This window comes from Notechis scutatus, chromosome Z (genome assembly GCF_049901735.1).
Source record: "Notechis scutatus isolate UNSWTSFEM ecotype Mainland chromosome Z, rNotScu1.2, whole genome shotgun sequence".
Taxonomy (NCBI): domain Eukaryota; kingdom Metazoa; phylum Chordata; class Lepidosauria; order Squamata; family Elapidae; genus Notechis; species Notechis scutatus.
Window position 1 is genome coordinate 1,534,353 of NC_142025.1, and position 24,648 is coordinate 1,559,000.

At 46.6% G+C, this 24,648-nt stretch overlaps 2 protein-coding genes and 1 long non-coding RNA gene across 3 annotated transcripts; 1 reads left to right on the plus strand and 2 right to left on the minus strand.

The window, feature by feature from the left end:
• Positions 1-2: 2 nt before the first annotated feature.
• On the minus strand, positions 3-3,040 carry LOC148128742 (cathelicidin-related peptide Oh-Cath-like). Its single transcript, XM_087948342.1, is given in 5 exon segments — positions 3-270; positions 1,347-1,430; positions 2,244-2,335; positions 2,338-2,353; positions 2,828-3,040. Coding segments are annotated over 5 exon segments (462 nt in total). The 5' UTR covers positions 2,999-3,040; the 3' UTR covers positions 3-171.
• A 7,288-nt stretch (positions 3,041-10,328) lies between these two features.
• LOC148128743 (cathelicidin-related peptide Oh-Cath-like) lies at positions 10,329-13,192 on the plus strand. The gene is given in 5 exon segments (XM_087948343.1): positions 10,329-10,547; positions 11,028-11,138; positions 11,843-11,926; positions 13,003-13,015; positions 13,018-13,192. Coding segments are annotated over 5 exon segments (462 nt in total). The 5' UTR covers positions 10,329-10,376; the 3' UTR covers positions 13,101-13,192.
• An 8,777-nt stretch (positions 13,193-21,969) lies between these two features.
• LOC148128744 (uncharacterized) lies at positions 21,970-24,349 on the minus strand. Its single transcript, XR_015746128.1, has 2 exons — positions 23,214-24,349; positions 21,970-23,111 (listed from the first exon to the last, which is right to left on the minus strand). It is a non-coding gene; the product is annotated as an uncharacterized LOC148128744 (long non-coding RNA).
• Between the last annotated feature and the right edge of the window lie 299 nt (positions 24,350-24,648).

Here is a 24,648-nt window from a genome sequence, read left to right on the forward strand (position 1 = left end):
GCTGTGGTCCAAAGGAGATTTTATTATGCAATTCGGAACGTATAAAAACGAGAGGTAAAAAAAAAACCCCAATAATTTGCAAGGGGCCAGCGAAGTCTTCCAAAGCGAAGCTGCCAGAGATCTCGGGAGGGGAAGGGGTGTTTTTCCCCTCCTCCGGTTGGCTCTGTTCCTTCATCCGACCACGGTGGCGATGACCGGCCCATATCGCCTCACGAAACGGCCTACTTTCCTCGCGGCTCTCCTCCAGCGACGTCTGGTGATCCGGTTCAGCTGAATCAAGAAGATTTCATGAGATCCACCATCGGGGGGGGGGGGACGATTTCCATTCAGGCCCTTCCTCAAAATCCCTTTAGAGCAGCGTTTCCCCCAATTGAAGGCGCCTGGACTTCAACTCCCAGAATGCACGCTGGCTGGGGGATTCTGGGAGTGGCAGCCCAGCCATCTCCCTGCGTCCCACTTTGAAAAACTCTGGTCTAAACGCCCCCAGGCCGACATACTTACATCGTTACGTGTTTCATTCAATCTTGGTGATTCCGGGATAACCAAATAACTTTAGGGAGAAAGATCCGTGGAGGATAAACAACATTTACACCTGACCCAAAGAGGCCTTTGACAGAACTGGGAACTGGGCTGAGGCTGTGGCATTCTGGCCACGTGTCGGTTTGTTATAGCCCATCTTCTGAACAAGCCACGGATGGCAAGCTTTGATCTCGCCATCAATCGTGGTTTGCAACACTCAGGAGCTGGACGGACAGGGTCCTGAACGCACCCTGGTTTCGTGGAGGCCCAATGGCTCAGCAGTGCGTTCAGCAGGAAAGAGGCTGAAATGCCGATTAATTTCCAGGATTTGAGGTAGATTTGAGGTGATTGGGACGCAGCTTCTCTCCCAACACACAACGTGACATTGGGTGAAATATGTCGCATTACTCGGCTCTCTCACACTATAGCATCACGTGACGTTATAAGTCAACATACAGGCAGTTCTCGACTGATGACGGCAACGGAGCCCAGAATTTCTGTTGTTAAGTGAGACAACGGTTAAAAAAACTTTTGCCTCGTTTAACGACTTTTCTTCCCACGTTTGACGAATGAATCCCTGCAGTTAGTTTCATGGTCGTTAAGTGAACCTGGATTCCCCATTGACTTTCCTTGTCAGCAGGTCGCCAAAGGGACCCGCCGGGAGGCTGCGACCATCGTAAATGGGAGTCCGTTGTAAAGCGCCTGGATTCTCCTCACATGACCAAGGGGATCCTGCAGCGGTCGGTCACTAAATGAACCATCGTAAATCAAGGACTGCCCGGGATGCTTTCTACGTTTGAGGAAAAGGAGTTAGAAGCAAAACTCACCTCTTGGTCAATGTCCTCACACTGGACGCTAAGAATCGGGGGTTCCTGTTGCGCCCAGTAGATTCCGGAACAATCTTGGTCCAGCTGTGCGAGACAACACGACAAGGGTCAGGACACACAAAGGCTGCGCTCCACACACACACACACACACACACACAGGCCATGGGGGAGCCTCCCCCAGAGGGGAGGAAAGGGGGCAAGGGGGCCACGGGGCCATGGGGTCCAGGTCCTCCGCCCTGTTAGGGCCGGTGGGGCCACGTGGGGCCTGCTCTCTGTGGTCCAAATCCCCCTGCCAGCATGCTTGGACTTCAGTGCCTGTCAGGGAATTATTATTATTATTATTATTATTATTATTATTATTATTATTATTATTATTATTATTGGAGTTGAAGTCCCTTCATTTTAAAATGGCTGAGGTTGAGAAACGCCAGCCTGGACTTATAGAGCCTAAAGTTAAGAGAGTTGTGTGGAGAGCATCTAGTCCAGCCCCCTGCCAATGCAGGAATCCAGGATTATGAACCCCGTTGTTCTCCTGGGAAAAGAACCCAGGGTGTGTGTGTGGGGGGGGGGAGATTGAATGGAAAGGAGGGAGGGAGGCAGAGATAAAGAAAGAGAGAGAGGGACAGACAGACAGACAGACAAGAGAATCGACAGGATAGACAGAGAGGATAACGCTGCATCAGACTCTTGGACCTGGTTCAAACACGCCTGGATTCTCCCTGCTTTCTGCCCCTCCCTGGTCAGTGGCCCCCACACTTCGCAAGGGGCTCCTCAGGGCAGGGAACCCCCAAAGCAGTCAAAACAGGAGAGCTTGCCCTGCGCCCCCACAGCTCCTCCGCCCCCAGGAGGAAACCGAGGGGGAGAACCAGGCAAGGACGACGGCACAGAGGAGCTCACCCCATCTTCTTTGAAGTCGCACTGGGTCAGGTTTTGGCTCTGCGGCGAGGAGGGACACACCGTCTCCTTGATGGAGAACTTCAGCCCCTGGGGGTCTTGCTGTTGGGGTCCTGCAGGAAGCAAAGGCGGGGGGCAGAAGAGGACACAAAGTGAAACCCCAGAGGATCCCCCCCAACCCACAAGGCCTCCGTGGCGGCTTCGCAAGAGCCTCAGCTCCAGGGAGTTTAGATCCCCCTTCCTTCCTCCACGGAAGCCGGGTTTCTCCCCACAAAGTGGACTAGAATCCAGGAAATTAGGGAAGCCGTTGCAGGCAAGGGGGGAGCGTTTCCGGCAATTCTGTCATCACAAGGTTTAAACGGTGAATTTTCCCACAATTTTGCATTCCAAAAGTCCTTCCGTATTGTTTTCTGTTATTGGTAAATGGTATCAAACAATACATGGTGGCCTTTTGGGTCGTTTGGGAGGAAGGGAAAGGAAGGGAAGGGAAAAGAAAAAAGAAAGGAAAAGAAAGGAAATGCCCAGGATCCCACCGACCCTCCTTCCCATGGGGCCAAGACCCCTCCCCAATCCCCCCCCAGGCTCACCCAGTCCGGCTGGGGTTCAGCCTCCAGCAGGCGGAAGGCAAACTCGGAGGGTCCCTGCTGGTTGTAGAGGTCAATGGCTGAGGCGACGACCTGCTGGTGGGTCAGGACCCGGCTCTGGGGGGCTGCGGCAGCCAAGCCCAGGAAGAGCAGAACGGCCCAGGCAGCGGTCATCGCGCTCAGGTGCCTTCTCCAAGGGGGAAACCGAGTCTTCTTGCTGGCCCAGCCTGGAAAGGCCGCTTGGGGCTGCCCTATTTATAGCCCCAGGTAGGTGGGGGTAACAGGTGGCTTCCTCCCATCGCCCCCCCTCCCCCCCCCAGGAGAGGGAAATGTGGGTTTGGTGTCCAACCGACAGAGAGGGGGGAGAAGACGGTTGGAGGAGCCCTGTCGAAATCCCTCTTGTGCAACAGGGCATTTGGGGAAGCTTCGGGGGTCTCTGGGTTAGGGGATGTGGGGGGTCCTCTGTTTTGGGGGAGAAAACTCGCTGGAATGGAACAGCCAAGGCAGCCCATCAGTTGGAAGGTTTAGATCAGCCTTATGGTTTCTGTTGTTCTTGTTTGGAGTTTGTTTTCTTTAACATCTCTCATTCTCTCTGTTTCTCTCTTTCTTATCTATTTATCCATCCATCCATCCATCTTTTGTTTATTTGTTTCCCAAACTTCAACTCTCAGAATTCCCTCACCAGAATGCTTTTTTTAAGTTAAGTTTTTTATTTATATATAAATATTTTGAAGACAGTGTATTGTCCAGGCACATCATTTTACAAAAGGAGAAAATAACAAATATACCAATAATAATAATAATAATAATAATAATAATAATAATAATAATAATAATAATAATAATAATAATAATAATAATAATAATACACTTAATTATAACAATATTGTCATTATATTATCTAATTTATGATCATATTAATTGTACTAGAATACTTATAAACAATATTCATATTTTACTTATACATAACAATAATCTTTCTTCATGTAACTTCTACCTCTTATCCCTAACCAGTGATAAAACCTAGTCCACCTTGAATAGTACTCTGTATCTCTTTTATCTTTTATTTTCAATGTCAATCTATCCATCTCTGCACAGTCCAATATTTTCTGAATTATATTGTCATCGGGTGGGGTCTTCTCATTTTTCCAATGTTGCGAAAATACAATTATCGCTGCTATCAGGGCAAGGAGCATTAAGCATGCAGCTCCTTTATCATAGCTTTCTGGTATTATACCTAACAAAAATATTTCTGGCTTTAAACCTATATGCTGCTTAATCATCTTTTCTAGCCTTATGTGTATTTTCATCCAATGTTTTCTTGCTTTCCTACATGCCCACCATATAAGATTTGGTTACATATATGGAAATGTAACCAAAAAAACAGGCCCATTTTATCATTTGTGGTGGACCTCTGTTGAAGAAAAAAAAAAAGAGGAAAAATACAGAAGTGATTAGAAAAGATGATAGGAAAACATGTAGATTTTAAACCTAAACTGTTTTTATTAGATATAACATCAGAAGAACTTGATTAGCAAAGTATATGTTTAATATTGCATGTGTTAACAGCAGCAAGGGTTATAGTTGCACAATACTGGAAAAATGAAGAAACACAGCGAGACGAAGAAATAATTGGGAAGATACTGGTTTGTGCCGAAAAGGACAGACTGAAAGGGCTGAAGATTAAACAGAAAGAAGGCACAGAACATTATCAAACATGGACTTTATTTTAGCAGTGGTTGGAAAAAAGAGCTGGAGATTAAGAAGGCAAACCGTACTGTTCAGCAATTTAATAACCCAGACAACACGATGTTTATTAAGCGCTAAGGAAACGTAAACAATCAAAAATGAATATATTTAAAAAAAAAAAAGAATTACGGAATAACAGAGTTGGAAGGAGCCTAGGAGGTCATCTAGTCCACCCCCGCCCAAGCAGAACCATGGAATGAGAGGGTTGGGAGGCACCCTGGAGGACTTCTAGTCCAACCCCGTGCTCAAATAGGAAGCCCTACACTATTCCAGTCCAATCTCTTCTTCAAAAGTGGGGTGCCCCAAGGCCCCCTACTCTTCAACAACAAGGATTTACAAGAGATTGGGGGCATAGGAGGAGAACAGTCCCACTCACATTGCACGAATGCCGGTGCTGGGTGCGTAAGAGGTTGGTATGGCCGCTCTACTGCCGGAGCAGTGAGTGACACAAGTCTAACAGCCCGTGTGTGGCACCTGGAGAGGAAACCGTTTGAGGGTAGGTGGGTCTTTGGGGAGGTGGGATCTGGGGGTCTTTCTCCTTCAAGGAAAGAAATGGGGGAAGGCTCCACCGCAGGATCCCTGCCCACCGTTGGCTGACTTGGCACTTATTTGGGGAACTTCTTCAGATGCCTCCTGGGCCAACTGTTAGGAAGTGGTTTCTCCAGCACTTCAACCAATTGGGAGGTGGTGTCCTCCACACTCCAGGTAGATCTCAAGATGCCCCCCCCCCGCAAAATCTGGGGGGTTGAGTAGAGCATGATTGTCCTTGAGGGTCCCTTTCCCGCCCCCTAAAAAATCTCTAATCCCACACAGATTTTGCCTGGAGGTGATGAAATGGAGGGTTTGATTATTCTTTGCATTCTTCAGGGGTCTGTGAGTGGAAAGGATCGGCTGGATTTCCACTTGTGGTCCTCTGAAGAGATCTCATGTCAAGAAAGCCCAAAAGTTACACTCCACACATTGAGGGGTGACCTGCCTTTCTCAGCTCTTCCAGGGAGTTAAATGCTTTTTAATTTAATTTTATTCGTTATTCTGGAAAGATTTAGAAGTCTCTCCAAAGAAAAGCTAACTCATCCTGGTGTCCAGTCTGATCCTGGTCTATTTGATGTTAAAAATGAATATTGACAATAATGACAAATGAGCTATCTAGCAAATTGGATGAATTCCCCATCCTGGCTGGGGGATTCTGGGAGTGGAAGTGCATCTTAAAATTGCTAAAGCAGAGAAACGCTGCCTTGCTGCGTTTAAGATTAAGGAGATTTTGCCACAAGCAACCAGGCAGGTAAAGTCACAAGATAAATAGGGAGAATAAATCAATAAATCTTGAAAAACTGGAAAGGATCATCAGAATTTTCCTGCAGGGCAGCAAATAGGTTGGAAAACTGATGAAAACCAGAGTCAACTTTTTAATTGGTCAACTGATTATTTTCACCTTGCCTGCTTTAAAATACGGCATTTAACTCTGTCTGAGGCCCGCTGTCCTAGGTAAGATCAGGAAATAAAATTATATGCCTTTGACATTTTTAGAAGCTTCCCTGCTCTCAAGCCAAAGCAAAGCAAAGAATTTCAAACAGTAAATGGCAGATTTCTGACGTATTAAAAGAAAAAGTAAATTTCCTCTTCCCAGGTCAGCAAACCTCTTTTTCCGTCCCATTGATTGATGGATGCATCGATCGGTTCACTTTATAGAGGCGGTCCTCGACTTATGACCACAATTGTGTCCAATATTTCTGTAGCTGAGTTTTGTTCCATTGTACGACCTTTCTGTTGTTAAGCGAATCCTTGCAGTTGTTAGTTAACATGCTTGTTACGTGAATCTCGCCTCCTCATTGCAAAAGAGGATCACGGGACACTGCGACCATCATAAATACAAATTCTGATCATGTGGCCATGGGGATCATGCAACGGTCGTAAGTGTGAAAAACAGTCATGTCACTTCGATGCAGTTGTAACTTCAAACCATCACTAAATGAACTGTTGTATGTCAAGGACTACCTGTATAGCCACCGTAGACGGCTTGCAAGAAAACAAATTTAAAAAAAAACATTTCAACCATATTTATATGTTTATTTCCTGAATATGTAATGGTCCCCATTGCCTGTTAAGCGACTCTGAATGGCTCACAAGGTAAAACAAGAGGAATCTTCAAACATTAAAAGATTCAACATAAAGAATAAAAAATGTTAAAATATTTTTTTTAAAGACTAGATAAAATAGGGAGAGATGGAAACAAGAGACGGTGAATTCTAATCCCGCTTTAGCCGTGAAAGATGGCTGGGAGACTTTTGACCAGGAGACTGGGAGTTCTAGTTCCGCCTTAGGCACAAAAGCCATCTTGGGCCAATCACCAGGAGATAGAATAGAATAGAGCTGGAAGGGACCTTGGAGGTCCTCTAGTCCAGCCCTCTGCTCAAATGGAGAACGACCAATGGGGGAGGGAAATCCGCCCGGGGTGGCTTACTGACGTTGGTGGGAAAGTCGGTCCCATATTCCAGAGCTGCAGGAGTCACCGGAGTGGTCATCCCGGAGCAGCTCCTCCAGTCCAGGGCAGGCCGGTGCACGTAGGTGGAGGAGCAGCTGCTCCGGGACGACCCAAAGGGCCAGTCCTGTGACTCCTGCAGTTCTGGAATGTGGGACCGACTTTCCCACCAGCACCAGCAAGTCACCGTCAGCCAAAATTCATAGTAGTGGTCCGCGGGATTTGAAATTATGAGTTTGGTGGTCCCTGAGATCCCAAAAGGTTGGCGGCCTCTGCTTTGGAGAATAGCTTGACTCCCTCGTCTTTGTGGCAGACCTTCCAATCCTGAAATCCTGCTCTCATGATGCCACCCCCAAATCCTGCAGCTGTTCTTCCTGTGTTTTAGCCTCGAGGTCTTGGATCGTCTTCGTTGCTCTTCTTTGCGGTGACCAAAAATGTCTGCAGGATTCCCGTATGTGTATGGCCTTGCTAGGGATTTACAGAGCAGCACTAATTCTTCACGTGATCTTGATTCTGTGCCTCTGCTTATACGACCCAGGATGGCACTAGCTTTTTTGGCTGCTGCAGCACACTGCCTGGCTCATATACAGGTGGTCCTCGACTTACGACCACAATAGAGCCCCAAATTTATGTTGCTAAGCGAGACATTGTTTAAGTGAGTTTAGAACCTTTTTACGACCTTTCTCGCCACAGTTGTTAAGCGAATCTCTGCAGTTGATAAATTAGTAACCCGGTCATTAAGTGAATCCGGCTTTCCCATCAACTTTGCTTGTCAGAAGGTCGCAAAAGGGGATCACCTGACACACACACCCCGCTCCGGGGACACAGCAACGGTCATAACTTGCCAAGCACCTGAATTTCAATCACATGTTGATGGGGATGTTGCAAAGGCCATCACTGTGAAAAACGGTCATAAGTCACTTTTTTCAATGTCGTTGTAACTTTAAACAGTCACTAAATGAACTGTTGTAAGTCAAGGACTTCCTGTACAAGTGATTGTCCACTAGGACCCCAAGGTCCCTCTCACAGCGACTGATTTTGAGCCAGGTTTCGCCTGATCTGTACTTGTACCTTTGGTTTTTCCTGCCCAGGTGTGTAAAACCTTGCTTTTCTCCAAATTAAAGGTCATGTCGTTGGATCATTGGGCCCATTGTTTAAGTCTGTCAAGATCTTTTTTGGATCCTGAGCTTGTCTTTTGGGAGTTGGCTATTCCTGCCAGCTTACTGTCATCTGCAATTTTGTTGTGTTCCCTTTCTAATAAGTTCAGATCAGGGGTGGGATTCTACCAGTTCGCACCTATTCTCTAGAACCGGCTGTTAACATTCTAAGCAGTTTGGAGAACCGGTTGTTAGAAGAAATTACTAGGCTAATCCTGTAAGGAAGGCCGGAAGGAAACATTCTGGTGTTGCTTACAGAAACTGCCTCTCCATTAACTCTTATTACATTCTTGGCAGGACTGGACTTCCTGTCTCAGGAACTTCTCTGGAGTTTTTTCCCCCTCCTTTGCTGGTACTTTGCTTGTGTGGAGTGACCATTCAAAGTTACAATGGCACTGAAAAAAGTGACTTATGACCATTTTTCAGACTTACGACTGTTGCAGCATCCCCACAGTCATGAGAGGCCAGGCGAGGAGATGCATGCCTCGATGTGAGTGATGTGGAGTTGGCCACGCCCAGCCAGTCACATGACCACCAAGCCATGTCCACAACCTAAGCCATGCCCACATAACCGGTTGTTAAAAAATTTGAATCCCACCCCTGGTTCAAAGCCTTTATTGTCTCTATTGGTGCAGTCCATAGAAGAATACAAAACAACATGAATAATATAAAGAATAATCCTTAAACAAGAAGTTATGAAAAAAAAAACTAGTGGTACGTTTCCATATGTACCTGACATTCTGTGCAACAGGTATATTAGTCTGTAATCCCTCATCCAAGTCATTTATCAGGATATTGAAGAGCCCTGGGCCTAAGACGGAGCCTTGTGGCACCCCACTGCTTACTTCCCTCCGTGTAGAAGTACTACCGTTAAGGACTACTTGTTGAGTACGGTTTGTCAGCCAGCTACTCTCCATCAGGTGGTGATGCTGCCTATCACAGGTTTTCCCAGCTTACCCAGAAATTAGTTGTGGTCTACTGTGTCGAACACCTTACTGGAGTCTAAGTATACTACGTCCACAGCATTTCTGCTAATTTAGTCCCTTTATCAAAGAATTAAGTCTAAGTCTATTACGTCCACAGCATTTCTGCTAATTTAGTCCCTTTATCAAAGAATTAAACAAGACTGATTCGGCATGATTTATTTTTAACAAACCTGTGCTGGCTACTAGTGATGACTTTATTTGGTGAGTTCGAGACCCTCCTTAGGAAGGAGAGCCGGCTGGTGAATTACCAGGAGACGGGGAGTTCTAGTCCTGCCTTCAGCACGATAGGCATTTGGGTGACTTTGTGCCAATCACTATCCTCCATTTTCCCAGCTTACCCAGAAATTGGTTGTGGGCTACTGTGTCGAACGCCTTACTGGAGTCTAAGTCTATTACGTCCTCAGCATTTCGCTGGTCTACTAATTTAGTCCCTTTGTCACAGAATGAAATAAGATTGGCTTGGTGTGATCTGTTTTTACAAACATGTGCTGGCTACTAGTTATGACTTTATTTGGTGAGTTCTAGTCCTGCTTTCCGCATGAAAAGCATTTGGCTGACTTTGTGCCAATCAGTAGGAGACCGGGAGTTATAGTCAAGGCTTAGGCAGGAAAGCCAGCGGGGTGACTTTCACTCTCTCAGACCCACTCACCTCGCAGGGATGGTGTTCTGAAGAGAGAAAAGAGGAGGAAATTGTGTTGGATATGTTCAGTCTTGAGTTATTTGTAAAAATAATAAAGATAGATGGATAGATAGATAGATGAGGGAGAGAGAGAAACAGAGAGAACGAGAGATGTTACCCCAAAGAAAACAAACTCCAAATAGCAGAAACCATAAACCTGATCTAAACCCTCCCACTCAGCTTCTTCCAACTGATGGGTGGATTTGGCTGCCTCATTCCAGTGGGTTTTCTCCCCCCCTAACCCAGAGACCCCCGAAGCTTCCCCAAATGCTCTGTTGCACAAGAGGGATTTCGACAGGGCTCCTCCAACCGTCTTCTCCCCCTCTCTGTCGGTTGGACACCAAACCCACATTTCCCTCTCCTGGGGGGAGGGGGCGATGGGAGGAAGCCACCTGTTACCCCCACCTACCTGGGGCTATAAATAGGGCAGCCCCAAGCGGCCTTTCCAGGCTGGGCCAGCAAGAAGACTCGGTTTCCCCCTTGGAGAAGGCACCTGAGTGCGATGACCGCTGCCTGGGCCGTTCTGCTTTTCCTGGGCTTGGCTGCCGCAGACCCCCAGAGCCGGGTCCTGACCCACCAGCAGGTCGTCGCCTCAGCCATTGACCTCTACAACCAGCAGGGACCCTCCGAGTTTGCCTTCCGCCTGCTGGAGGCTGAACCCCAGCCGGACTGGGTGAGCCTGGGGGGGGGATTGGGGAGGGGTCTTGGCCCCATGGGAAGGAGGGTCGGTGGGATCCTGGGGATTTCCTTTCTTTTCCTTTCTTTTCCTTTCTTTTCCCTTCCCTTCCTTTCCCTTCCTCCCAAACAACCCAGAAGGCCACCATGTATTGTTTGATACCATTTACCAATAATAGAAAACAATACCGAAGGGCTTTTGGAATGCAAAATTGTGGGAAAATTCACAGTTTAAACCTTGTGATGACAGAATTGCCAGAAACACTCCCCCCCCCCTTGCCTGCAACGGCTTCCCTAATTTCCTGGATTCTAGTCCACTTTGTGGGAGAAACCCGGCTTCCGTGGAGGAAGGAAGGGGGATCTAAACTCCCTGGAGCTGAGGCTCTTGCGAAGCCGCCACGGAGGCCTTGTGGGTTGGGGGGATCCTCTGGGGTTTCATTTTGTGTCCTCTTCTGCCCCCCGCCTTTGCTTCCTGCAGGACCCCGACAGCAAGACCCCCCAGGGGCTGAAGTTCTCCATCAAGGAGACGGTGTGTCCCTCCTCGCCGCAGAGCCAAAACCTGACCCAGTGCGACTTCAAAGAAGATGGGGTGAGCTCCTCTGTGCCGTCGTCCTTGCCTGGTTCTCCCCCTCGGTTTCCTCCTGGGGGCGGAGGAGCTGTGGGGCGCAGGCCACGCTCTCCTGTTTTGACTGCTTTGGGGGTTCCCTGCCACGAGGAGCCCCTTGCGAAGTGTGGGGGCCACTGACCAGGGAGGGGCAGAAAGCAGGGAGAATCCAGGCGTGTTTGAACCAGGTCCAAGTGTCTGATGCAGCGTTATCCTCTCTGTCTATCCTGTCTATTCTCTTGTCTGTCTGTCTGTCTGTCCCTCTCTCTCTTTCTTTATCTCTGCCTCCCTCCCTCCTTTCCATTCAACCCCCCCCCACACACACACCCTGGGTGCTTTTCCCAGGAGAACAACGGGGTTCATAATCCTGGATTCCTGCATTGGCAGGGGGCTGGACTAGATGCTCTCCACACAACTCTCTTAACTTTAGGCTCTATAAGTCCAGGCTGGCGTTTCTCAAGCTCAGCCATTTTAAAATGCAGGGACTTCAACTCCCATAATAATAATAATAATAATTCCCTGACAGGCACTGAAGTCCAAGCATGCTGGCAGGGGGATTTGGACCACAGAGAGCAGGCCCCACGTGGCCCCACCAGCCCTAACAGGGGGGAGGCCTGTGTGTGTGTGTGTGTGTGTGTGTGGAACGCAGCCTTTGTGCATCCTGACCCTTGTTGTGTTGTCTCGCACAGCTGGACCAAGATTGTTCCGGAATCTACTGGGCGCAACAGGAACCCCCGATTCTTAGCGTCCAGTGTGAGGACATTGACCAAGAGGTGAGTTTTGCTTCTAACTCCTTTTCCTCAAACGTAGAAAGCATCCCGGGCAGTCCTCGATTTACGATGGTTCATTTAGTGACCGACCACTGCAGGATCCCCTTGATCATGTGAGGGAAATCCAGGCGCTTTACAACGGACTCCCATTTACGATGGTCGCAGCCTCCCAGCGGGTCCTTTAGCGACCTGCTGACAAGGAAAGTCAATGGGGAATCCAGGTTCACTTAACGACCATGAAACTAACTGCAGGGATTCATTCGTCAAACGTGGGAAGAAAAGTCGTTAAACGAGGCAAAAGTTTTTTTTAACCGTTGTCTCACTTAACAACAGAAATTCTGGGCTCCGTTGCCGTCATCAGTCGAGAACTGCCTGTATGTTGACTTATAACATAACGTCACGTGATGCTATAGTGTGAGAGAGCCGAGTAATGCGACATATTTCACCCAATGTCACGTTGTGTGTTGGGAGAGAAGCTGCGTCCCAATCCCCTCAAATCTACCTCAAATCCTGGAAATTAACCGGCATTTCAGCCTCTTTCCTGCTGAACGCACTGCTGAGCTATCGGGCCTCCACCAAACCAGGGTGCGTTCAGGACCCTGTCCGTCCAGCTCCTGAGTGTTGCAAACCACGATTGATGGCGAGATCAAAGCTTGCCATCCGTGGCTTGTTCAGAAGATGGGCTATGACAAACTGACACGTAGCCAGAATGCGGCAGCTTCAGCCCAGTTCCCGGTTTTGTCAAAGGCCTCTTTGGGTCAGGTGTAAATGTTGCTTATCCTCCACGGATCTTTCTCCCTAAAGTTATTTGGTTATCCCGGAATCACCAAGATTGAATGAAACACGTAACGATGTAAGTATGTCGGCCTGGGGGGCGTTTAGACCAGAGTTTTTCAAAGTGGGACGCATGGAGATGGCTGGGCTGCCACTCCCAGAATCCCCCAGCCAGCGTGCATTCTGGGAGTTGAAGTCCAAGCGCCTTCAATTGGGGGAAACGCTGCTCTAAAGGGATTTTAAGGAAGGGCCTGAATGGAAATCGCACCCCCGACCGTGGATCTCATGAAATCTTCTTGATTCAGCTGAACCGGATCACCAGCGTCGCTGGAGGAGAGCCGCGAGGAAAGTAGGCCGTTTCGTGAGGCGATATGGGCCGGTCATCGCCACCGTGGTCGGATGAAGGAACAGAGCCAACCGGAGGAGGGGAAAAACACCCCTTCCCCTCCCGAGATCTCTGGCAGCTTTGGAAGACTTCGCTGGCCCCTTGCAAATTATTGGGTTTTTACCTCTCGTTTTTATACGTTCGAATTGCATAATAAAATCTCCTTTGGACCACAGCGGTTCACTTTTATTTATTTTTACTTTGGAAGGAAACGCTTGTGATGGTAAAGATGAGAAAGAAAGAGAAAAGGAGGTAAGAAAAGTAGAAGGGGAAGGGGAAAGAGAGGGAGCTGAAGAAAGGAAGGAAAGAGTGAGGGAGGGAGGGGAGGGAGGGAGAGGGAGGGGAGGGAGGGAGGGAGGAAGGAAAGGAAGAGGGAGGCAGGGAGGGAGGGAGGGAAGAAGGGAGAGGGAGGGAAGGAAGGAAGGAAGGAAGAAAAGAAAGATTGAAAGAGGGAGGCAGGGAGGGAGGGAAGAAGGGAGAGGGAGGGAAGGAAGGAAGGATGAAAGAAAGAATGAAAGAGGGAGGCAGGGAGGGAGGGAAGAAGGGAGAGGGAGGAAAGGGAGGGAGGGAGGAAGGAAAGGAAGAGTGAGGCATGGAGGGAGGGAAGAAGGGAAGAAGGGAGAGGGAGGGAAGGAAGGAAGAAAAGAAAGAATGAAAAGAGGAAGGCAGGGAGGGGGAGGGAAGGAAGGAAGGATGAAAGAAAGAAAGGTTTCACTTCACCAAGACCCACACACACAAAAAGAAACAGAATACAGAAAGAAAAATCCAAAACAAAGACGAGGAATTCCCCAGAAGGCAACTCAAGCTCTCCAGTTTGATCTGTCGAAGGTGCCAAAAGAGGCCCTTGAACACTAGATTGATCTGTCACTTGTTGTGTTGCCTCTGATTATCTGGATCGGATGAAGGAACAGACTGAAACAGAGCAGGGTTAAAATATCCCTTCCCCTCCTGAGATCTATAGCTTCGTTTTCCATCTTACAAATTCAATGACTTATTATTATTTTTACCTCTCATTTTGATATATTTAGCATAACAAAACCAAATTGCGTAATAAAAACTCCTTTGCACCACAGTTGTTCTTTTTCCTTTTTTACCCTGGAGGGAAACACTTTTGATGGTAAAAATAAAAAAGAAAGAGAAAAGGAAGAAAGAAAGAAAGAAAGAAAGAAAGAAAGAAAGAAAGAAAGAAAGAAAGAAAGAAAGAAAGAAAGAAAGAAAGAAAGAAAGAAAGAAAGAAAAGGAGAAGGGGAAAGAGAAAGGGAAGGAGAGGGAGAGAGACAGAGAGAAAGAAGGAAGGTGGAAGGAAGGAAGGGTGGAAGAAAGAAAGAAAGAAAGAAAGAAAGAAAGAAAGAAAGAAAGAAAGAAAGAAAGAAAGAGAGAGAGAGATGGAGGGTGGAAGAAAAAAGAAAGAGAGAGAGGGAGGGGAATGAGGGAGTGAAGGAAGGAAGGATGAGGGAGAAAGAGAGGAATAAAAAAGGGAGGGAAGGAATGAAGGAGTGAAGGAAGAAAGGGAGGAAGAAGAAAGAAAGAGAAAGAAAGAAAGTAAGTGAAGGAAGGAGTGAAGGAAGGAAGGAAGAAAAGGTGACTTATAAGCATATTTACGACCATAAGAAAAATCTCCATGGTCATGTGATCCAAATTTGGATGCTTGGCAACTGGCATGTATTTATGCTCCATATTTGTGATCTTCTTCTCAACTGGCTTCTAACAATCGCAGTCCATAATCCAGTTAACAACCACCTGGCTGATTCCCTTCAAGAGTATGGTAAAGAGGTCATAAAATGGAGTACAATCGTGTCAGTATAAGGAAGGGAAGAAAAAAAAACGCCAAATCCTTTCCCTTCCCTCTCTCCTTCGCTGCTTCCAAGTCTTCTTTGGGAACAATGTTATTTTTTATAGTTCCAATTCCAGGGTACCTTGCGTTGTTGCTTTTTCAGTTTAACCTGGTCAACCAAAACTTTCTCTTATCTTCCTCCTGCACATGGCCATTTCTGACCACCGCTGCAACCACCTTCGGGAAAGGGACTAATGGCTAGCTGGGGAGGAGAGATGCGGCTCTCCTCGACCCTGCTGGCAGTCTCCCCCCTCTTCACCACCTCTTTCATCCTTCCTTCCTTCCCTCCCCCTCCCTTCTTCCCTCCCTCCCTGCCTTCCTCTTTCATTCTTTCTTTTCTTCCTTCCTTCCTTCCCTCCCTCTCCCTTCTTCCCTCCCTCCATGCCTTACTCTTCCTTTCCTCCCTCCCTCCCTTTCCTCCCTCTCCCTTCTTCCCTCCCTCCATGCCTCACTCTTCCTTTCCTCCCTCCCTCCCTTTCCTCCCTCTCCCTTCTTCCCTCCCTCCCTGCCTCCCTCTTTCATTCTTTCTTTTCTTCCTTCCTTCCTTCCTTCCTTCCCTCCCTCTCCCTTCTTCCCTCCCTCCCTCCCTGCCTTACTCTTCCTTTCCTTCCTTCCTCCCTCCCTCCCTTCCCTCCCTTCCCTCCCTCTCCCTTGTTCCCTCCCTTCCTCCCTCTTTCCTTCCTTCCTTTCTTCAGCTCTCTCTCTGGCTGTTGGACCATCCCATCATCAGCCATGCCAGCCAGTTGGGATGAGTTGATGGTGGCCTGATCCAGGACAAGGCCTTGGGTCCTCTCTTCTGAGGAAAACATGATGTTAACCTCCGTTGAAGATCTCTCTACCAAATTGGGCCAACTTTGACCCTTTCTGAACTCCCTTCTTGAGGGACGCTGTTTGAGAAAGGATGCGCATTGGGCAGTCCACAGTTGGGTTTGGAAATCCTAAGTAGGAAAGGATCGGTGCCTCCATCCTGTGAGGTTATCCTAGGAACCCATTTTTGCTGCGTCTCCTGAGACTCTGTTTGTCGTTCTCCTCCCTGGTTGACAGCTAAGACTCGTAGTTTAAGGAGCTCCACCAGCCATGGACAGGTGGACCTGATCAAGACTTGGGTCATTCTTGGCCTGGGTGGCTGACCATCATCCTGCTTGACCATCAAGAGTGAAATGAACGGTCACCCCAAGCTCCATGGGGCAGATGGAGTCCAGCCAGACCTTGACAGATCTGATATGAGACGAGATCCCTACATAAGTCCTCGTCTCATGACCACAACTGAGCCCAAGATTTCAGTTGTTAAGTGAGACATTTGTTAAGTGTGTTTTCTGACATTCGTTGCCAAAGTGGTTAAGCGAATCACTGCAGATGTTAAGTGAGCTACCCGCGGTGAAGTGAATCCAGCTTCCCCGTTGACTTTGCTTGTCAGATGGTTGCAAAATGGAATCGTGGGACCCCCAAGGACACTGCAACCACCATAAATGTGACCACGAGGGGGAGGCTTCGATGGTCATAAATGTCGGGAAACGGTCATGTCCCCTTCTTTCAGGACATGGTAACTTCAGACGGTCACTAAGATGGTCACTGTTGTAAGTTGAGGACTCCATGTATTTTCAAGAGGGCCAGATCTGTGTTTTGAAATAGTGTTTTTTTGCTAAGATGATTTGCACCTTCAGCTTCCATCACCATTAATTTTGCAACAGCAAAGGGAAAGAAAAAGAGAGAGAAAGAAAGAGAAAAAAAGAGAGTGGAAGGAAGGAAGGGAAAGAGGGAGGGAGGGGGAGAGAGAGAGAAAGAGAGAGAGGGAGAGAGGGAGTGATTCACTTAACAAATGAGGTGATTCACTTAACAAATGCGGTGATTCACTTAACAAATGAGGTGATTCACTTAACAAATGAGGTGATTCACTTAACAAAGGCGGTGATTCTCTTAACAAATGTAGTGATTCACTTAACAAATGCGGTGATTCACTTAACAAATGCGGTGATTCACTTAATAAATGCGGTGATTCACTTAACAAATGCGGTGATTCACTTAACAAATGCGGTGATTCACTTAACAAATGCGGTGATTCACTTAACAAATATGGTGATTCACTTAATAAATGTGGTGATTCACTTAATAAATGAGGTGATTCTCTTAACAAATGCGGTGATTCACTTAACAAATGTGGTGATTCACTTAACAAATGAGGTGATTCACTTAACAAAGGCGGTGATTCTCTTAACAAATGTAGTGATTCACTTAACAAATGCGGTGATTCACTTAACAAATGAGGTGATTCACTTAACAAATGCGGTGATTCACTTAACAAATGCGGTGATTCGCTTAACAAATGCGGTGATTCACTTAATAAATATGGTGATTCACTTAATAAATGTGGTGATTCACTTAACTAATGCGGTGATCCTCTTAACAAATGTGGTGATTCACTTAACAAATGCGGTGATTCACTTAACAAATGAGGTGATTCACTTAACAAATGCGGTGATTCACTTAACAAATGTGGTGATTCACTTAACAAATGCAGTGATTCACTTAATAAATGTAGTGATTCACTTAACAAATGTGGTTATTCACTTAACAAATGAGGTGATTCACTTAACAAAGGCGGTGATTCTCTTAACAAATGTAGTGATTCACTTAACAAATGAGGTGATTCACTTAACAAATGTGGTGATTCACTTAACAAATGAGGTGATTCACTTAACAAATGCGGTGATTCACTTAACAAATGAGGTGATTCACTTAATAAATATGGTGATTCACTTAATAAATGTGGTGATTCACTTAACTAATGCGGTGATTCACTTAACAAATGTGGTGATTCACTTAATAAATATGGTGATTCACTTAACTAATGCGGTGATTCACTTAACAAATGAGGTGATTCACTTAATAAATATGGTGATTCACTTAATAAATGTGGTGATTCACTTAACTAATGCGGTGATCCTCTTAACAAATGTGGTGATTCACTTAACAAATGCGGTGATTCACTTAACAAATGAGGTGATTCTCTTAACAAATGCGGTGATTCACTTAACAAATGCAGTGATTCACTTAACAAATGCGATGATTCTCTTAACAAATGCGGTGATTCTCTTAACAAATGCGGTGATTCACTTAACAAATGCAGTGATTCACTTAACAAATGCGATGATTCTCTTAACAAATGCGGTGATTCACTTAACAAATGCAGTGATTCACTTAACAAATGAGGTGATTCTCTTAACAAATGCGGCGATTCACTTAACAAATGCTGTGATTCACTTAACAAATGCGATGATTCTCTTAACAAATGCGGTGATTCACTTAACAAATGCAGTGATTCACTTAACAAATGCGGTGATTCACTTAACAAATGTGGTGATTCACTTAACAAATGTGGTGATTCACTTAACAAATGCGGTGATTCAACTCTGGGAGTTGAAGTCCTCAAGCCTTAAAGTTGCGAAGCCGGCTGAGGAACTCTGGGAGTTGAAGTCCACAAGCCTTAAAGTGGCCATGGTTGGGGCCCCCTGCTTTAAGGCATCTATTGCAGAATATCTTGAGTGCAGAGCTAGCAGGAAGTCCCCTGTAGAAGATCTGGAGAACGTTTGCCTGAAGGTCTCCGTTCTTCTCATGGGACCCCACGAGTGGGGGCTGAGTGGGACTCGACACCTGGCCGGGTGACTTTGTTCCAATCACCAGGAGATGGGGAGTTCTAGTCCTGCCTTAGGCATGAAAGGTGACTGGGTGACTGTGCAAATCACAAGGTGACAGTGAGTTCTAGCTCCACCTTTGACATGAAAGCCAGCTGGGTGACTTTGGGCCAATCACCAGGAGGTGGTGAGTTCTAGTCCCTTGTCCAGCTGAAGGACCTGATGAGCGGGTCGATCATCGCTCAGGCTCATCCAAAGAGAAGATTCCATACCGCATGAGAAGATGGCTCCTCCCCGCGTGGCCTGATCTGGTCCACGCTCGCTGCCACGGAAGGAGCCCCCCAGAAGAGAGAGGGAGGTGGCCTTCAAAATGGCCCCCTTTCCTCCCTGGTCTTTGAGGCCTCTGGGGGGCCTCCTCCTTTCCTCTGCCTTCTCGATTGCCTTCAGAATAAAACTCCCAACTTGGTGTTCATCCCTGCCTCATGTTTACAACAGGTAGTCCTCCACGTACGACCACAATTGAGCCCAAAATGTCTGTTGCTAAGCGAGGCGATTGTTAATTGAGCCTTGCCCTGTTCTATGAGCTCTGTAGCCACCGTTGTTAAGTGAATCACTGCAATTGTTCAGCTAGTCACACGGTCGTTAAGTGAGTCCGGCGTCCCCATGGACTTTGCTTGTCAGAAGGTCGCAAAAGCAAATCATATGACCCCCCCGCCCCCCAAGGATGGTGTAAGCATCATAAATACAAGTCAGTGGCCAAATGTCCAAATCTAGATCGTGCAACGGTCGCTAAGTGTGAAAAATGGTCATAAGTCACTTTTTTCAGTGCCCTTGTAATTCTGGCCGCTAAGTGAATGGTTGTGTGTTGAAGACTGCATTTGTATGCATGTATTTATGTTTATTTGTTGGATTTCAAAGGAGTACAAAATTAAAAAATAAAGAGAAAAAAAGATTTGGAACCAAAAAAAAAAAAAATGGGACGGAGAGAAACTTGGACAAGATTTCAAGACTCTTGTTAAAATGTTTCACAACCTGAAGATTCTCAAACTTGGCTCCTTGAAGACTTCAACTGCGTGTGGGGTGTGTGTGTGATGGCCCTACATGCATCTCAGGGGCCCCTGGATTAAGGAGACCCACCACCTGGTTAGAAAACAAATATAGGAAGTCCTTGACTTACAACCACAATCAATCCCAGAAGTTACGTTGCTAAGTGAGAAGTTTTGTTAACCTGAGTTTTTCCCCGTTTTACGAACTTCCTTGCGACCCTTGTTTCAAGGGAATCCCCACCGCTATTCAGTGAGTCATGCGGTCATTAAGTGGCTTTTCCCTGGCTTTTCTTTGTCAGAAGGTCGTAGAAAGAGGATCGCATGAGCCGGGGACGCTGCGACCCGTCGTAAATTTGAGTCAGTTTGCCAAATCTCTGAATTTTGTGAGTATGCGCACAGTCTCCCAAGGTCATTTGCACATACCCTAAATGCTTTAAAAGGCAGCAGTCCTTGACTTATGATGACAATCAACCCCCAAATTCTAGTTGCTAAGGGAGACAGTGTGAATTTTGCTCCCTTTTACAACCTTTCTTGCCCCTGTTGTTAAGTGAATGACCGCAGTGGTTATGTTAGGAATACAGCTGTGAAGTGAACTTGGTTTCCTCATTGGCTTTGTTGACCCAAAGGTCACAAAAGATCACATGACCCCAAGACACTGCGACCGTCATAAATAGGAACCAGTTGCCAAATATCCAAGTTCTGTGTAGGCATGTACACATACATACATAAATTGGGTGGCGGGGAGGGGGGGAGAACAGCAGACTTCAAAATAAAAGCAATCCACATGGGCCCAAAGGGATATCTACGATTATCTATGATTATAATGATTTATCCCTTGTTACTTGTGTGTATGTGGAAAGCTTACGCACTGGAGACGAATTCCTTGTGTGTCTTATCCGGGATGACAATAAAGACTTGTGGTGGACTTGTGCCATAAAATTAACCTGCTTCTAAATGTTAATAAAACAAAGGAGAACGTTGCAGATTTTAGAAAGAGCCAGCAGAGTCATACTCCACTCAACATCAAGGATGCAGCTATAGAGGTGGTCAACAGTATGAAGTATCTGGGGGTGCAGATAACGAACGATCTGCTCTCCACACGTCGCCCTTAGTGAAGTGTGGATGAGGAGAGCGCATCTTTCTACTGTCTTGGACACTTTTTACAGAGGCACAACTGAGAGTATTTTAACGAACTGCATCCGGTTGGTTTGGTGGCAGCAGTGCCTCAGATAGAAAGTCCCTACAGAGAGTGGTGAGGACAGCAGATAGAAAGTCCCTACAGAGTGGTGAGGACAGCAGAGAGAAAGTCCCTACAGAGAGTGGTGAGGACAGTCGGGATTATAGGAAGCTTGTTTCCCCTATTCAGGATGCTGATTACAAGCACCCTGTGCTTAGAGCTTGAAGCCTTGTGAGAGACCCCACACACCCACTTTACAGACTGTTTCTGTTGCTCCCCTCTGGGAAGAGGTTTCAAAGTATTAATACGACTCTCAGATTCTGTAACAGCTTTGTTCCTTATGGTAAACTTGCAATATTTGTTTCTCTCTCTATGTACATTTATACATCCAAACTAGACTGTGTTGCTTCTCTCTGTCATATAATATAGGTGGGTATCTGCATTATTTTGAATTTATTTTATCATGTTTATGTAGTGTATATTGGAGGTGGTGACCCTTTGACAGCTGTATGCAATGAAATTTCGTTTTAATGGATGCCAATGAGTGGACATTCATAATAACAATAAAGTTATTCTAGATCTAAGTCTAACTTAGCCAATAAAGAATTTAAAAAAAAAATTAAGAATAAAGAGGGCCATAAAATGGCCAAGTCTGATCTTAATTTTAACTGAATTAAGTTAAAATTAACTGAATCTTGAGATTTTCATCTTCCTTCTGTTTCCCAAGCTCACTTGCAGACCCCTATGTACAGTAGTCCTTGACTTACGACCACAATCGAATCCCAAATTTTGTTGCAAAGCGAGACGGCATGAATCTCCCTGTTTTTTACCAACTTTCTTATCCCGGTTGTTAAATGAATCGCTGCAGTGGTTAAGAATACAGTTGTTAAGCGAATCTGGCTTTTCCCGTTGATTTCGCTGGTCTGAAGATGGCAAAAGGGGTTTGCGTGACCCACTGGACACTACAACCGTCATAAATATAAGTCAGTGGCCAAGCAACTGCATTTTGACCATGTGACTGTGGGGATGCTACAACGATTGTTTGAAAAACATTCCTAAGTCCCTGTTTTCCAGGGCTGTTGTAAAACTTGGAACGGTCACTAAGTGAACTGTCGTATGTCCATTTTCAGCCAAATGCAGCAGCCACAGATAACACACACGTGGGGCGAAGGAAATGAAGAGACTCACAATCAGGGAAGGGTTTCAAGTTACGTATATTTGCAAGAGGGAGAACAGAGATACAGCCACACTCCCCACTTCTCTTCGCAGATGCTTGGTCTGCGCCCCCCCCCCCCAAAAAGGATCATGGGATGGTTTACATACATGATTTCACATTAACGCATGTCGACGGTTTTACATTCACATGGAGACACACTGGCCGAGGTGGTCTGACCGCCCTCTGCAACCTGGAACGCAGCTCACAATTCAGATGTGTCCGGAGCCCAGGTTTATTTGCGTCTATTTCTGCACGAGGAGCATTTACAGGAGTGTTCACATACGATGGAGACACAGTACGCAGGCGGGGAACACAAGAGTCCTTCTAGATGCCCTCTAGGAGCCACTTTCTGGTGTCAACGTGGGCTGGCCTTCGCAGAGAACCCCCTTTGGGCCGCACGACCTGCCAATCATCACACCCCCCACCCACCCCATTGGCTGGATTTCCACACCCCCTGGGGGCAGATCACAGAACAGCCACGTCTGGCGACTACAGGAACCATGGGGCTGGGAAAAGACCTGTGAGATTGAGAGGGCGCCACTGTTTCGGGAGCTTCCCGTTTGGAAAAACTGAATTGCCCGTTGGGGAATGGAGTCATTTTTGGACCAAGGATTTCCAAGGTTGTTAACGCAGGCGTTTTATTACAAACTAGGTAACATCATCATGCTAGAAGGAAGTGGGATTTGCAGGGGGGAGGAAGAGAAGGAGGAGGAGAACTGTGAGGTCCTCGGTGCTCTCTGAACTGGGTGGTTTTCTTGCAGACATTTCATGACCCAACTAGGTTACATCATCGGCGTAAGGGAGTGTGTGGTTTTATTCACCTCGGCTTGCTCTTTCAGTGTCGATTAAGGTGTTTCCTTAATTGAGCTGCTGTTTATTGTATTGTTAGTGTGGTGTTAATCTCTGTTTATTGGGGTGCTGACTGGCCTTTTGGTCTTACCTCCCTTTTAGGTTTTTTAATTGCCTCTTTTGAACGGCGTGTAAACGTGGTTTGCCTCTGTGTGTCTGTCAATGGCGGAGTTGTTGGAGGGCCTCCAGAAATTGCCTTGCTTTTTACAAAGCGAGAAGAGTGGGGAGCTAAACAGAGAGCCAGCCCCCTTCCCTTCTAACACGGATAATGTTACCTAGCTGGGTCCTGAAACGTCTGAAAGAAAACAAGCTCTGAGAGGATCAAGGACCCCCCACCCTCTTCTCATATCCCTACTCCCTTGTAGTACTGATGTTACCTAGTTCAGTCATGAAACGTCTGGACCTCACAGTCCTCCTCCCTCCCAGCACGGATGATGTTATTTACTCCTCTCCACAAAACCCGCTGCCTTCTAGCACTGATGACATTACCTAGCTGGGTCGCAAAACGTCTGCAAAATACCCCCATCCAAGCTCAGAAAACACCCTGGATTCCACCACCCCCAGTCCTTCCTCCCCCTCCTCCTCTAGCATGGATGACGTTGCCTAGTTGGGTCACGAGACGGCTGCAAAGGAACCCCCTCCAAGCTCAGGCACCAGAGACCCCACAATTTGCCTCTCCTTCGGACCCCTGACTCCTTCCCCATTTTCAGTGCTTTTAGCCAGCTGTACACTGGATCTGAAAAAACAATGCAGGGACCCCCAGCCCCCTCAACCACCCCCGGCCCGAGGAATAAAAATGGGCTGTGGAGTCTCAGCCAAGAGGGTAGGTTTTTTTCCCCCCCTTAATTGCAAAGAACAAAACGGCACATAAAAAGAAATTTGGCCTGATTTAAAACAAAAAACAGCAACACCTGGACAGCCTTTTCCCCAATCTTCCCGCACTCTTTCTTACACAACCTAGTAAAACAGCAGTAGGTGAAGATATTGTTTTTGCATCCCCCCCACTGCAAATCTCGTTTATTTTACACCCAATTGTCTGAGTTCCCTAGCTCGACAGCCGTTACAATTGTGCAACCAATTATAAGGTGTTGTTAGCAGCAAAACTAAAAGGCAAAACCAACCAATGAAATAAAATAAAATTTAGTGTTTCGGGGTTGTTGTTTCTCTCCCCACCCCCCTCTGCATGGACCGAATCAGAAATCAGATACTTGGGTAGAGATAAGTCAACCAGAATGAAATCAGGCGATTCATTTCTGCGCCAATCAACCGTAGAAGTTTCCGGTTGCGAGTTGTGCGGTTGTGTTAAGAGAACCGGAGCCGATGAATGCCTTACCCCCTACAATGGCCCGATTTCTGATATGTTTTTTTCCCCTTCCTCTCCATCAGGATGGATACTTTAGCCGGCAGACTGAATGAGTCACAGCAGGGCTGAGTAGAGTACAGATAGTCCTCGACTTACAACAGTCCACTTAGTGACTGTTCAAAGTTACAACGGGCACTGAAGAAGTGACTTACGACCATTTTTCACCCTTATAACCACGGCAGCATCCCCATAGTCAAGAAGTCAAATCTCAGACTTCGGACAACTGGCTCCTAGTTATGATGGTCGCCGTGTCCCAGGGGTCACCCTTTTGCGAACTTCTTACGAGCAAAATGAATGGGGAAGTTGGGTTCACTTAATGACCTGTAATTCACTTAAGAACTGTAGCGATTCGCTTAACAAATGTTAAGCAAAGAAATGGGGCCATCAATTTCCAATTTAGCAACATTCTGGACTCAATCGGGGGTCGTAAGTCAAGGACTACCTGTATT